Source organism: Nuphar pumila, chromosome 6 (assembly GCF_984573655.1).
Source record: "Nuphar pumila chromosome 6, dmNupPumi1.hap1.1, whole genome shotgun sequence".
In the NCBI taxonomy this organism is placed as follows: domain Eukaryota; kingdom Viridiplantae; phylum Streptophyta; class Magnoliopsida; order Nymphaeales; family Nymphaeaceae; genus Nuphar; species Nuphar pumila.
Window position 1 is genome coordinate 119,901,355 of NC_143254.1, and position 16,737 is coordinate 119,918,091.

Below are 16,737 nucleotides of genomic sequence, written 5' to 3' on the forward strand. Positions count from 1 at the left end.
TCGTTCACCGTGAAGACGACAAGCACCCGTGTAGGGTGCAAAAGGATTAAGTATTGTTGGATATTTAATCTAAATATGACGTTATTTTTAGATGCGGATCCTTCAAATATGCGTTTGGATTGAATTCATATTAGATTACGCAGATTATTTTTAGAATCCGATCCATATTTAGATCGAATCTGAAATAGTTTCGTATTGAAATCCAATCTGATTGCAGCGTTTACATGAAAAAAAACTTGTTTTTTTTTTATCTTTTCTCTTCACCTGATCCAATATGACCACATATATTTCAAATCCAGGTTCAGCCATAGCACATTGGGATATATAATCAGGTGAGAGCTTAGATTCCAATGTACTTTTCTAAATTTAGATTTGAATTTGAATTTGAATTCGAATTTGAATTCGAATTCCATTTGGATGCATCCAAGGGGACCCAACGATGAGAGTTAAATTGATCCAAGCCCACTAAAAAGGGCTACCAACCATAAGTGGGCCTTTGTTGTGGGCGGAATACTCCTAGATGCCTCAAGATAGCACACAAATAATGTGTTGGATTTGGAAGTGACTTAGATTGATGGTTCTGGAACCATCTAGTGGCCGTAAGCTTATTGAGCCCTGTCAAACAATCTCTTAATGGATGCTACTAGTGACACTTAGGGGTGGCAAAACCTGACACGACCCGCCAACCCGCCTCTTAGGCGGGTTCGGGTTGGGCTTAAGCCAACCCGTTTAATAAACGGGTCGACCCGCGTAACCCATTTATTAAACAGGTCGGGTTCGGGTTGGGGGTATGCCAACCCGCCAACCCGGCTGACCCGTTTAATAAACGGGTTAGGTGGGTGGGTCAACCCGCCAACCCGTCTGCCAACCCGCCAACCCGACCCGCCAACCTGAGAACCCGTTTACCCGACCCAACCCATTTATTAAATGGGTTGGCGGGTCATGTGGGGTTACCCGTTTATTAAACGGGTCGGGTTCATGTTTGCCACAGCCGACCCGTTTAATAAACGGGTCGGGTTCGGGTTGAGGTATGCTGACCCGCCAACCCGTCGGGTCGACCCGCCAACCCGTCGGGTCGACCCGCCAACCCGACACGATTGCCACCCCTAGTGACACTGCCCATGTTTGGTTTTGGCGATCATTTTTCCCAAACAAAGTTTAACAAGATGTGCCATAGCAAATAGAGGATGCCCATAATCAAAGGTCCTTGTCTTTGATTCAATTTTGTGCAGCCCCTGATGCTGATTTATTTCATGTGTGTGAAGAGATTACACATGAAAAGAGGATAGAGTCTGATTGTGTCATAATGATACTTTCTCATCATGATGCTGATGGCCCAGTCTTCTGTATATGTTCAGCAGATTTGTAGAGGGCAGAGATAGAGGAGAGGGAGAGATTTCTCATCATGATGCTGATGGCCCAGTCTTCTGTATATGTTCAGCAGATTTGTAGAGGGCAGAGATAGAGGAGAGGGAGAGAAGGATGTTGATGGCTTCCTCCAGGAGGGTTCATATGTTTTCTCTTAACACACCAAAACTGCCCCTCAAAAGCAGGGTTTATCCATGATTAGGTTTTACAAAAAAGATTTTGATAAAACTAAACCCAAAACAAAATATAGTTTGGATAGAGATAACTGAAAAGTTATCATATCCATACATTTGAGGTGAGTGGGCCCTATTCATCTCAAATGCATGGGCCCCATTGAGAGGCACCATGGTCATAAACCATGTTAACATGGGTCAACATCTCCCACTTGGCCACGAGAGTCTAACAAAAATAATGCAGTGATTTATCCTCCCAAACATATCTTAATCCCATACATGAAACATGTTTAGAAAATAATTCATCGGATATGCTTTTTGTTAATGGGTTAGCAACCATATCCACTTTTCATCAAGCTAATAGCATATTTATTGTTACAATATAATTGTACCAGCCCGTCGGCTATCTCCATCTTCAAATCTTTCATGAAGCGGCTTATTCAGATGACAAAAGTAGAAGTCATATTATATGCTATATATTTTGTTTTTATGTGTATGCAAAGCTAAACAATCTTGTTTCTTGCACGACCAAGAAACAACACCACCTCCAAAGAGAAAATTATAGCTTAAAGTAGATTTGTTGTCATCCTTGCTTCCAACAAAATTAGCATCAAAATTAGTTCTAAATTATTTGCCTGATAACATAATTTTAAGTATTTAGTTTCTTTCAAGTATCTAAATATTCTTTCTACAACTTGTCAATGATACCATCCAAGATTACTCTTACAACACCCAGAACAAAGCTAATATCTGGTCTGACACACAATATAACATACATCAAGCTTCCAATAGCTTGATCATAAGGGATATTGAATTTCTTTTGTCCTTCACCAAGACAATCATTTTTGTTCAACTTAACCCTTTTAGCCACAGTGGTTCTAATTGACCTATAGTTATGCACTTTAAACTTTTAAAGTGTACGGTCAATATATCTCTCCTGACTTACACATAAAAGTCTAGAACTCTTGTCTCAAGAAATTTTTATTCCAAGAACATAGGATATCTCGTGCATGCCTTTTATTTCAAACTGAGTACTTAACCACGCCTTAGTTTTAACAATCACATCATTGTCATTTCGAGTCAGAAGTATATCATCATTATAAAGAGTTAAAATAGCAAAATTTGCTCTCATTTTTTCATAAATATATACAATGGTCAAGAGCATTATCCATATATCCAATATCACATATGGCTTTATAGAATTTTAAATATCATTGACGTGGTAATTGCTTAAGACCATATAAGAATTTTTTCAACTTATACACATTATCTTCTTGATCATTAACAACATAACCTTCTGGTTGTACCATAAAAATGGTTTCTTTCATATCACCATTCAATAATGCATTTTTGACATCCATCTTATATAGATCTAGATCATAAATGTATGCAAACTTTGCAACTGGAGACTACATATCTCTATAATTCACTCTTTCCCTTTGCAAAAAACCTTTTGCTACTAAACGAGCTTTGAATTTATCAATATTTTCATCAAACTTATATTTCTTTCTTTAAACCCATTTACACCTAATGGATTTTTTTCCCTTAGGTAAATCTGATAATTACTATACATGATTTTTTTTATGGATTCAATTTCTTCATCCATGAATTTTACCCAGTCTCATGATTCATGTAAATCAATCACTTCACTATTTGTTAAATTATCAGTTATCTCATCAAGTAACATAACTTCTCAACTAAGTACACATAGTAATCATTTAAGTATGATGAAGAAGCTCTAGGCCTTTTATGACCACTTAATGTCTGATGTAAAGATGAAAGAGTCATATATGAAGGTGTATCACCTTCCGGATGGTCAAAAAGATCTTGCTTAGTTGATTTATTATCTAATTGTTCGATAGGATCATCAATATCAATAAGATCATAAAGGTCATTGTCAACCTTAATGGGAGCATTTTCATTGGCATTTTGATTTTTCAAAAAGTCAATATATCTGCTTTCAATAAGACCGATACCTGGATCATAAAACATATAGCTTTTTTATCCAGTCCAATATCCAATGAATGTACATATAATAGACTTGGTATCCAACTTGTCTCTTGATTAATTGAGGATTTTCACATGTGCTATAGAACCCTACATTCAATGAAGGCTTAAGTTTGACTTTCTACCAAACCAAAGTTCGTAGGAAGTTGAGATTACAATCTTGTAGAAAATTTGATTTAGGATGTACATTGTTGTGCACACTGCTTCTCCCCAGAACACTTTAGGTAGAGATGCATTAAACAACATAAACCAACCCATGTTCATGAGAGTTCACAGAGAATGTGCATTATTGTGAAAGAATTACACGTCCTTGATAATATTTTTTAAATTCATTTAACGTATATTCAGCTCCTCAATCAGACCTTAAAATTTTAATATTACGTCCAAGTTGCATTTCCACTTATGATATTCTTTAAATTTATTCAATGCCATAAACTTATGGGACATCAAGTATATATGTCAAAATCTTGAAAAGTCATCTATAAAAGTAATGAAGTATTTTATTCTTCTGTGGATCTTATGAACTATTTCTAATAGTTATGATGCTCTAATGACTTCTTTTGAAAAAAAAAATTCTGATAATTTTTTCATATATACAAGACTTGTATTTATTAAATGCTTTTTTTATTAAAATTTAGTAATAATTTGGGTCTAACCATTTTCTTCAACTTATATAAACTAACATGTCACAATCTTTAGTGACAAAATAAACATAGGTGTAGTTAAAGAGATCTTGTTAGGATTCTAGAGGCCAGGGAGGAGTTTTGGATGGAGATTAGGTGGATTTGGAGAGAAGAAGGTTTAAGGGAAGCTTCTAGGGGATGGAGTTTATTAGTTAAGTAGGGTAGTGGGGTTTATTCTCCTAAATACAAGAAGGATCTAGGATCTAAGGGCCTCTTCCTTCATTGGCTTTGGAGGATTCCTCCCAAGCCAATCTCAAAATCTCTCTCTCTCTCTCTCTCTCTCTCTCTATATATATATATATATATATATAGAGAGAGAGAGAGAGAGAGAGAGAAAGAGAGCTCAAGTGATTTTGGATTCATGATAATGATAAATACAAGAGCCATCACCTATTTATAGCGTGGTGAGGCTAAGTACATGATATTTGGATCTCAACTCCTAATGAATTCAATCCAATAAATAGTAAATCCAAGCTACAAGCAAACTCACATGCAAGCAATTCTAACCCAACCCGATTACAAAGCAAAGCCCATACCCAAATAAAGAGAGAAACCTGCCCCAAATGAAGATGTGTTCTCAACAATCCACCAATGAGTTGTCTTATCCTTAAGACAAGATCAGGCATCCTCACCAAACTTTATTTAACCTCATCTAACACTAATTTTAACCCTTCATCATGAGGTTTCATGCCTTCCATTCTTTAAGAATTAGTATTGCACCATGGTGAATGTCCACAAAATTGTGAGCAAAGGTTGCCTTGCCTCCAATATGAGAATACATGCATGGCATGTGTGTAGACATGCTTATTTATTGTTGTTTTCCTTCACTTGAAATTGTCATTCTTCTATTTCTTCTTAACCCATGGAGCATGCATGTTAGCTTTAAACATTGTATTTAATTGACTCTCATTAGTTGCTTATTTTATGGGTGGTACACTTAGCGGCTTTAAATTTTACTTTCTTCCCTTTGTATTCAAAGATAACTTTCTTTTCTTTAAAGTTCCACATGACTCCTCCCAAGGATTGTAATTGTTGTGTTCCCAATGTTGCATCTTCCCCTTCCCCTTTTAGAGGTAAGACCTAAATCTACCTCAAATTTGTAGTCCGTTGATGGTTGATGGTTGATGGTTAATTCCACATTGATACATCTAGTTTTACTATACATTTTGCTCCTATTATCCACCATCACCTTTAACATGGGTTGGGGTTGGACCTCACATTTAACCTTTTTAATGGTGTTTAGACAAATGAAATTGTGGATTGGTATGGTGTCTACAATGATAGAGATAAGAAAGTTTTGGATTGATGTAGACCACCTCATGATTCTAGTGCTTGGATTTTCCATCAAGGCATGATAGAAATTTTTGAGTATGTAGTCTTGTGGTTCTCTTTGTTCGCTCTTCACTATTTCTTCTTCTTCTATAATATAAAATGGAGGGTTTTGCATGTGTGGCTGGATTTCCACCTATCATCATAATGGTAATAAAGACCTAGCTTTTGGCACTCTATCATGCACTTATTTGTCACTTTTTTTACATCAATTTCTTTGATATATGTAGCTAGAATTGAAAGCCATCTTGATGGATTCTTGGGCCTTTTCATTATACTTAGAATGACCTTTGCCTCACTTGGTATCTTCCCAACTTGCTTGGCCCAGTACATAACCATCGACTTTCTTGATGTACAAGCCTCTCCTCGGCTAGGCATGCTATTCCAAAGTATTCAATGAGAGTGTTCGGTTTTTGTACTTGCACTTCTACCTTCAATTCCCTTTTAAACCAAACAATAAAAGTGTCCACAAGTGAACACTAATTCCAATCCACTATAAAGTTGCTAAGATGCTCGAACTCAATTTGGTACTCAAAGACGCATTTGGTTTGCCAGATCTGAGAAAGATTGACAATGTAGTTTTTAAATATTGAATTCCCAAAGCGCAAGATAAGTACTTTTAAAATTGACTCTCAACAAAGAGCGTTGATATAATATTCATACCACTGATACAATCTTGTAGCTTTTTCTTCGATGTACATAGTGGCTAATGTCACTATCTCAAATTTACAAGTTTGAGCAATCTTGAAATATCACTCTTTTTTAGAGATTTAACTCATGGAATACTCTCTAGCAAACGAAGACAATTTGAAGCATGTTTGTCTTATGTTGAAAAACGTGATAGGTCATAATCTAAATAAATAATCTATAAACTTTATCAAATTTAAATACTATAAGAAATATTATTCACCGAGTATGACATACCCACGTATCATTTCAATTAAATATAAAATTTTATTACTTTATTTTATGAGAAACAATCACATCTCTTTTTTTTTTTTTAAATAATCATAGTAACAAGATAAGCTATACACTTCTATAAATGATTCATATAACATGACAATTTAGATATGCAAATGAAATTTCCATGATCGAATCAATGTTCTAAATTAGTATATATGATAATAAAAAATCAATTGAAATATCTAAAGTTATATAGATTGATCAAATTTTGAATAATAGACATTTTTAATTAGAAATAAACATTAATTATAACCAATAATCATAAATATGATTTTAGTTAAGATCAAAATAATATCAAGCTTATTTTAAATAAGCAACCAAATATGTCAAAACAAAAATTGTTTAATTGTCATGCAATTTAGGACATGAAAAAGGACTTTGCTTTTGAATTAAAATAAAAAAATTTAAAGAATTGAATAAGCTTTCCAATGCATAAAAAATCATAGAATTCTGATATACAGTTGCAAAGTTATAGCTTCTCCAAGCTGACTATATCAAGTGCTACCCAATTTTAGGTATGATTTGACTCAAATATATTTATGCAATCGAATCAAAAGATAATATACATAAATTGATAATAAATATAGGAAGATAAAACATACCTTTCACCAGTCAAAGCTCTCAAATCCATGTTGACTAAAAAAGAAAGAAAAAATAAGGCACAAGGCTAAATTAACTTACTTTAACTTAAACCACTATCAAAATAGAATCGAGCTCAAGTTTTTGTGTCAACCTTAAGTTTAGGAGTATACTGAACAATGAAGACCTAGGTTTTCCTCTTGGCTACATGGTACAAGGCTACCCAGAAGGATCTCTTCATTGCGCTTTCCTAAGGTAATACCCTCTATTTATAGAGTATAGGGACTTAAGTCTCACATTAAAAAAAAATAGTCCCAATTGATGTCAACCTTCAACAATACCATATTAATTGATAAGGCTATCCCTCATTAGGTAATACTTTCAATTAAAATAAGATTCTAAAAGTTGTAAAGATTTTAAGGGTGCTAAAAACAAAATTTAACGAACATATCCCAAAAACAAGATTTTAAAAAAAATTGTTTGGCAAATTATGACTTTGATTAAATATATATATATATACTTATTTGTACCACATTAAAAGACGTACTAGAGGTATAACATTAATATAATATGCTCACACTAGTTACCATTATGAGCATCAGAAAAGTGTTGCTCACCCAATATATAGACATACAATACAAATATAATATGGAGTCCACGTTTTGAATGCAACTTGGTTCCTCTTAAGCTTCTTCATTTTTCAAGATTAGTTCACCTTTGTCAAGGTGGTCCTGAATTATGTGCCTAAGAGAAATACACTCTTCAATATCATGAACAAAAGCCTGCTAATATCTGCATAGCTCTTTTATCTGGTGAGGATTTGATACTTTGGGCAATTCAAAATCCTCATGTTACAACAACATATTTAAAACTTGAGATTGAGTCTATCTTAGTGATTTCTCTATTATTAGGCCATTTATGATTTTGGGTTTGCCTCTGATTTTGTCTAGGAGACCCAAACATTTTCTTTGCTTTTTGAGGAGTATCCACACTAACCTGACTCTTTAGTGATTCTTCTTTTTTAAATTTATTTTTTTAGACCCAATATTAACCAAAATCCCATCATATATGTCACTTTTAAGATTTCTTTCTGTCCAAGTGAAAACATTAAACAGATCGACGAAGGTCTCACACATCTGAGTGGCCAAGAGGCCCTTGAGATGTTGATTGAAGTTGTTCATAATGAGGATGATAGCATGAGACTCTCGGATTGAGTCCTTCATGTGATGATACATTAATCTCCACACATTTATGAAGTCCTGAGCATTCTCATACTTCTTCTACCTAAGATTATAGAGATGATTGATCATTGGTAGAGTGTCTATTTTGAATAAGAATCACTCAATAAACATGTTCATGAGGGTTTAGAATTGTCTATTCTGATGAATGTTTAGGATATAGAACCATGATAAGGCCTCACCCTCGAGACTCCTTGAGAACCACCAAAATCAAGGCATGATCATTTTTTAATCAAATTGAGCAGGTATCTAGAACATAGTTGCATGGATCTTTGGGTTCCTTGTCTCGTTGAACTTGATAAACTTTCAGGAGGTGAGACCCAAGAGTTTATTGTCTTGACTCAGGAGAAAATCTTGGATCTCATAGGGTCTTCTTTCTCCTTTGGTTTCTTTCATCTAGCGACTCACATTTATTGGCTCCTTTTCCAAGTTCTAAACTCATTGGATTGAAAAGATGTAGTTCTGACTATTGGATCAATATTTCTAGAATATTGATGGACTTGACCTTTCAGACATGCACACTTTGACTTTTCTGTTTGTTCATCTTTTTATAATCCCTCAACTTTGCTTTATTTTGTAGGAACTTTTGTTGTATCTCCTGCACCATCAATCTTATAGCACATTGGAGTTTTATACTTCTTTCAAAACAGATCCTCTTGATGATTCTTGGGTCAACCCTTTGCCATTTTCCAATGTCATACTAGACATATCTGACAAGACACCATGATATATTGAGCCATTAGAGAGAAACATTCTCTTGAAGATAGACTATTTGGTTGTCTCAGTCTGCAGGTTAATTTTCTATTCTGATTTTGGAACTCAGAAACATAAACTCTAGTGGTTTTAGGTTCTCACCCAAAACAGAAAAGTTCTAGGCCTGTGTCTCAGCTTTCCAATGAATGCAAAAACATAAATTTTAAATGTCAGATTATTGAGATACAATTTTAAAAACATAGATTGTTCTATAGAAAATAGTTTAAAAATTGATTGTTTTCCGTGTTCACACACTTTTTTGAAATCCTTAGAGTCAAAACCCGAAATTGCGTTATAGATGAGAATGGAAGATCCAAATGTCTAATTTTTAATGATCCCTAGACCAATAGAAAATGACCTATGGATAGGGATATATAACTCTGTCAACTGGATAGTTTTAGACAAGACAAAATATAGAAAATAGGATTTTGGATCGAGGGTGGATCCAATATCCAAAAATGAAAATGAAATGAAAGTACTAACCTTGCAGCGCTGATTTTCCAAAAATTCAGATATTGGAGTCTACATGAATAGTCCCACAATGATCGCCATTATGTGGATCCTTGAAAAAAAAAACAAGGGTTTGTACGAGAAAATTTTAGAAAATGGGTCTGAAAAATCAGATATGAATTTGAGAGTTTGTCAGGTCTGTTCTTCAAGGTTGAGCACATGCCTTTTCTCCTCCTTTGAGTAGGGATCAACTGAACTAAGAACTCCATATCTTTGTTTTGGAGCGTCGGCTTGCGAGTGTACGTACCTCTTATGCGAATCCTATAAAAGAAACAAGTTTGGTGGTGAGAGCCATCAAAACTCGAGAGAAATAAGAAATAAACAAGAATATACGAATGTTAGAGGATTCAATATTTATAAAATACAATAAACAAAAAAAAAATATAAATTGAATCTTACCTCGGGCTTAGGTAACCCTTTGTACGTTGTTGACGAGCGCATGAGAGCATAAACAACACTTTGGCTAGGCACAAGCTCTAAAAGAGGGTGAGATAGGGGATGTGGGTCCTTGGCTAGGCTAGGCCGTGTGGTGATTTTGATAGAGTAGGGCTATAGCAAAGACTTGAATTCCAGATATTAAAATAAAAAAGGACCCTCTATTTATAGTTTTTCTGGTGGATCCAGATCTATTTCCTATATATCAAGGATCCACTTTATGGATCCAATCCAGATTGAGATGGACTGCTCCTACCGAGCAACTTTTTGAATAGACAATTGAGATTCATCCAAGGCATGTTGCCTTAGATATGGTTTTATCTTTGTAAAGGGATTTTGGAATTGAATGTCTTGTTTCGAGTTTGAAAGGATGAGTTAAGTCAGACTGGTTACAAGGGCCCACAAGTATTGACGATAAATGTTGTTGATGACAAATGTTGTTGACGATAATTATTGCTGACAACAAATGTTACTAACAACAATTCATAAGTGGCAACAATAATTCATCAGTTTTGGATTGTCCTGATGACACATCAAAGAGCTACTGACGACAATCAGAAAAATGATGACACATTGATTATTGTTAGTATTTTTGAACAAATGTTAATGACAAATTGATTATCATTAACAAAAATAGGTAAAACATGCTCGATAGGTTAACTTGTTTTGGTCACAACTTTCTATCTGAATGTTAGTTTGAGATGATTTTTTATGTGTTGGAAAGACAATATCATCTACAAAACCAAATTTAATCATTTTGATGTTTAAAAATGTGCTTAAAGTGAGCATTACCTGAAAGCAAAATTTTTACTAAACAAGTTATTTTGTTTTGGTCATAACTTTCTACTATGATATTGTATTGACTTGATTTATAGCTTGCTAGAAAACTAATATCCTTTAATTTAATTGATAAAATCTTAAGGATGCATTTTTTAAGGCCAAAAATGCAATTGAAGCTAGCAAAACTTTGGAATGGGTTGAAAACATTGAATTTTGGTACATAACTCCTGATATGTAATGACTCAATCAAAATTGGGGTGCCTACATGACCTTACTATAAAAAAAGAATAAGATACATTGCATCACCCCAACTTACTCAAGCTTATACTCTTAACTTAATTTGTGAGACATCAAAGGCAATGTATCCTAAGTTCTAAGGTAGGGGTTTTTTCCCATATCCAAATTAACACAACTTATATAGGTTTCTAGATGAGCTCATCTTGCAAAAAAAAATTATAAAACCATGATAAGATCTTGCATAAGTCATAGTTGCATGCAATACCAGAACAAGAGTTCATTAAAATAATCATAACTATATTTGAACATTCATAGATTTTATCAAAAGTTATGCAAAGCCATATAAAATATCCAACATATCTCATTTGACCTAAATAACTTTTTCAAGACAACATAATTTCCCATACATGTGGAATACATGTATCAATTGCTATAGTTAACAAAACTATAAGCATTACTTTTGTACTAAAAAAAGTAAGGCAGGTTATCTCTCATAAATCTAATTAACGAATAACAACCTGTCATATATTTTGATATGCAATCACAATTTTCATAAATACCACCTTGCTTATTCATGAGCTTATCAAGAAAAAATGATAAGTTCTTGTTGTCTATCAAGGAGCATGCCCGACTTTAATGCCACAATAAGGAGCATGCACTTGTAAATTTTAAACTTGTAACATCTTTTGTACTTGATGATATTAACATATTTTTCTTACCAGGAGCAAATCACATATGAATCATCACAAAATTGAATAATGCATATAAATACCTCTCATAGATATTCATGTTAATTGTGTGGTTCTCAATTCATGAAAGTAGATCATTTTATAATTTCATGAATGCATGATTCTTCACTCTTATGATGGATAAAACAATATTAGATTGAAAGAATATATGCCTTTACCACAAAAATATACGTAATGAACAAAATGATAAAAGACTTATCTCAATGACTTTACCATTGTCAATTATAAAACCTTTCAAGAAAAGATGTTAGGCCTTATATACAAAACATGTGATATGATATATTTAAGATATTACTATTTAGTTGTAATCAAATGCTATAACTTTATATTACTTAAATACTGATTGATGATCCGTCTACATGCTCCATTTTCATAAGAAAATATCCACGTGTATAGAATCGCCCAACTTAGTCTAATGGACTTAGTCCACCAACATTTTTTTTTCCTTTTGGTGCTAAACTGCTACATCATATGACTCCCTCTCGTGCTAAACCTCTAAGGCAACATGTTTGTGCCTGAAAGAAAACCTGGTGTTGTATTCATTTCAACTGTGCCATCGAATGCGTGCCCACAGTACTAAAACCCTATAAACTTCACAAATAAAACATTAAGTAATGAACAAACAAAAGACTTGTTCATGCAGACACTACACAGAAAAACCACAACTAAATTCCCCCCCAAAAAATAGCATAAAACATTCAATCTAATCACATACACTGCAAACAAATGCACACATAGACACAAACATATACATAGAAACAAAATCATATAATAATCTACAATGAAAGAAATACCGAACTTGCATGACTTTCCTATTATTCTTCCTCTAATTTCCAAAATTTGTATTTTCCTCATCCTCTTCTATTCATTTTCGTTTAGCTTTGTATACATAGACTACCCAATGTCAAAGAAAATTAGTCTCTTCTCTTTTCTTCCACCAGGGTCTCTGACTTTCAGGGAGGAACCGTGTTTGTTTGTTGGTCGGGTTGCTATGTCGTATTTGTCATTGAGATTTTTTGGGGTTGGGTCTAGATTTGGGTTGCACCTAGCCTGCAAGTCCTTTTGCGTTAGGTTTTGTGGTTGCTTATGAGACATGTGTGGTCGCAACTAGTGTGTGGGTGGGGTCGGAACATTGTGGTGTTGAGAGTGTTATGTATTGGTGCTTGGTCAGTTTGTGGTTGGGATTGAAAAAAGTGGTGTCAAAATTGTTAGAGTTAGTGATGGCAGTGGACCGGGAGGCGGAGGCGGGGGACAAGGTCTCCACCCCCGCCCTGTTTCAAAATCCGAACCTCCATCCCCGCACGGGGATGGATTTTAACCTCCATCCCCGTTTCATGTCCTCCATCCCCAGTCCAAACGGGGGCGAAGCGGGGCAGGGCCCCATTTCCCCTTGGTCTATAGTCATCCCTTAAATGATTGGGGATGGGGCGGGGATTGGGACGGTCCAAATGGGGCGAGGCTGGGCGTTATCCCCCAGTCCACTGCCATCCCTAGTTAGGTTTGTGGTTGGAGTGGTAACAAGTGGTACTGTAATAGCATGCTGTATGTCTGACTTACGATTCTTCTTTCACACATCATCATCCATGCATTCCACATACTTACAATACAGATGCATGTGAAACCATAATAACAACCATCCACATCGCCTCTCTCATCCATCCATGCCATTCACCATCGTCTGCCACATCCTCTCTTTCACTCCCCGTCTGCCCCTCTCGTCTATTGACGACATGCATCCCCTTCTATGCATCATCATCAACATTTCCAACAAGCTACAAGGCACACAAAACCGACGGACCCCACAAGGCCGATGTGTCTCACATCCATTCATCATCCACAATTATATCCAAGTGTCACACAAGATCGGTGGGTCCCACAATCAGGTACATAAGGTCCATGGGTCCTACACCAGGACAGAACTGCACCACATCACCCGCTCCTGTCAAAACAGTACATATCATCCCTTACCTCCACGCACGTAGTTTTGTTAGAAAATTGAGAGAAGATAAACTGAGTTTTAAAAAAATATGCACACCCAGGGGAATCTTCAAGGTCCCAAAGATTATGCTGCGTTTGGCGACGGCGACATCCCGGCTAAAATCCCGCTTTCGGATGCAACCCAAGCCACGACCCTCGCTTCTCTCTCTGTATTTCAGGTATCCGGCTGCTTTCGAAGATCTTAGATCCGTACAGAAAACCCACGCCCTCTTCATCGTAACTGAGCTCGAAGACGACGGTTTCTACGCCAACAAACTCATCAATGCGTACGCTTTAAAGGGAAGACTCAACGATGCGATGTTGGTGTTCAAGCATGCCGAAGACCCGAATATTTTCATCTGGAATTCGATAATAAGATGGTGTTACTTGTATGGTCACAGCAGAGTTGCTCTTGATTACTTTTATCGTTTGTTGGGCCACCACGAAACCATCAAATTCGATATTTGTTCGATTAGATTTGCTCTGAGAGCCTGCCTTGATTTGTCTTCTCTGGAAGACGGTTTCCTCATCCATCAGCGTGTTTCTGAAATTGATGATGAGATGCCGAGAAACGTGTACTTCGGTGCTGAGTTGATCCATATGTATTGTGGTTTGTGCTGCATAGAATCTGCTCGCCAAGTGTTTGATGAAATGCCTGAGAGAAACGAAGTAGTTTGGTCTTTGATGATTTCTGGATGCACGCACAATGGGTTTCACAAAGAGGCTGTGCGGTTGTTTTGTCGGATGCAACATGAAGGGTTCTTGTTTAATTCTTTCACCATTGTGAGCCTCATTGGTTCTTCGACTTGTCTGACTGATTTGGGCCTTGGAAGGTGCATCCATGGGAGCATTTTGAAAAATGGGTTGGAGGGTGGTGATTCGTTCGTAGGGACCTCTCTTGTGGACATGTACGTGAAATGTGGACGTTTGGATGATGCACGTCGAGCTTTTGAGGAGGTTCCTGAACCAAATATTGTCACATGGAACGCCATCATCTCTGGGGTTATGCATCATTGCTTGTTTCATGATGCTTTTTGGTTGTTTAAGAGACTCCAATTGTTAGATTTGAGACCTAATCTAGTGACAATGTTGAGTCTGATCTCTGCTAGCGTTGGACTGAAATCAGAAAAACTGTGCAGATCTGTTCATGGTTTTACTATTAAACTTGGAATTGATATGCATCTTGCGGTGGGTAATGCGCTTCTGGAAATGTATTCAAGGAAGGGATGCATTGATGAGACAACTGAAATATTTAACAGAATGCAGGTCAAAGATGTGATCAGTTGGACAACAATGATCAACATGTATGGTAACAAGCGTTGTCCTGTTGATGCTCTGCAGTTCTTCTGTCATATGAGAAATGCAAATATTACACCTGACATGGTTTCAATGGTGACGCTGCTTACAGCATGTGCATTGTTGGGTTATTTGCAGAAAGTTAGGATGGTTCATAATCAAATTGTCATATGGGGATTAGAATTTGAGATTCCTGTAAAAAATTCTCTAATTTCTGTATATTCCAAATGTGGTGACATGAAATCTGCAGAAAGAACACTGAGTATGATGCCCGAAAAGAGTACAGTTACATGGGCTGCCATGATTTCAGGTTATGTACTAAATGGGCAGGCAGAAGATGCAGTGAGATTGTTGATAAAGATGGTAATTGATGATAAACACAACAAGATGGATTCAGCTCTCTTGGTTAGCGGATTATCATCAATTGCCGATCTTGTTAACTTGGGGTTGTGCAAGCAGGTTCACGCTTACACCATCACTAGTGGATTCCAAGAAGATTGTACGGTTCAAAATGCTCTGCTTTCAGCATATTCAAAATGTGGAGTAGTTGCAGATGCAAGAATGATTTTTGACAAGATGAATTGGAGGGACACCGTCTCATGGAACACAATTATATCAGGATATGGGATTAACGGAGATGGAAAAGGTGCCATATCTCTGTACCATGAGATGGGAAGGGAAAATGAGATGCCACGCGACTGTGTCACATATGTCAATGTTCTGAACGCTTGTAGTCATGCTGGATTGGTGGATGAAGGATTGAATATTTTCTCTGATATGGTGAAAGATGCCACGATCAAACCAGAGGCTGAGCATTATGCATGCGTTGTGGACATGCTTGCACGTGCTGGGAGATTGTCTGAAGCAGAGAAGTTTGTAAAGCATATGGTTCAGGAGCCAAGCTCTAGCTTGTATGGAGCACTGTTAGGTGGTTGCCGGCTATATGGCAATGTAAACCTTGCTGAATGTGTTGTTGACATGATCCCTGAGAATGATGCGGCAGATCCTGGACATGGGGTTCTCCTTTCAAACATCTACGCTGCTGCCAGGATGTTTGATGAAACAGCACGCCTTAGATGTTCAATGAAGGTGAAAGGCTTAATGAAGAATCCCGGGACAAGCTTGATTCAAGCTTAGTTACTCTATGTGAAGAAAACAGACAGAGCAGTGTATATGATAGTCCGAAGTAACTTTACTTTCTGTTTTAACTTTTTGACAATTCAACAAACGGATGCAGTTGTCACGTCAACAATCCAAATCAAAATAGGACTTGTGGATACAAAGTTACTACATATGGCCTTTCTTCACATGCCAACCCACATCATATGACTCCCTCTCGTGCTAAACCGCTAATGCAACCGGTACTATGCTTCAACTTCTCATCACTACATCAAAGAAGTTTTTTGAATAAAAAGATAACCGTATACTAATCAAAACAAGTAGTAGTGAAAGATGAGATCGGGAGGTGGATAGAGGATCTCCGGCAGATGGAAGCAGCTACTTGGGGGTGGACTCCCGTGGCGGTGGCCAACATTTTGAACGGAATAAAAGGGTGTTTTTTTGTTTTGTTTTTCAGAGGTGGAATCTCATGCAAATGGAATTCCTCTCTCTCACTAAACAAACATGAGAAAAGAAATCATATGAGATTCCAAATCATCTG

General features: G+C 36.3%; 1 protein-coding gene across 1 annotated transcript; it reads left to right on the plus strand.

Annotated features, from left to right (window-relative positions):
• The first annotated feature begins 14,099 nt into the window (after positions 1-14,099).
• LOC149835935 (putative pentatricopeptide repeat-containing protein At3g01580) lies at positions 14,100-16,214 on the plus strand. Its single transcript, XM_090009672.1, has one exon. It carries the CDS (start codon positions 14,100-14,102, stop codon positions 16,212-16,214), a length of 2,115 nt encoding a protein of 704 aa, XP_089865798.1.
• The last annotated feature ends 523 nt before the right edge of the window (positions 16,215-16,737 follow it).

Bases quoted from the DNA above. Each gene is read 5' to 3' on its own strand.
- LOC149835935 (XM_090009672.1), top strand. From the start codon at position 14,100: ATGTTGGTGTTCAAGCATGCCGAAGACCCGAATATTTTCATCTGGAAT.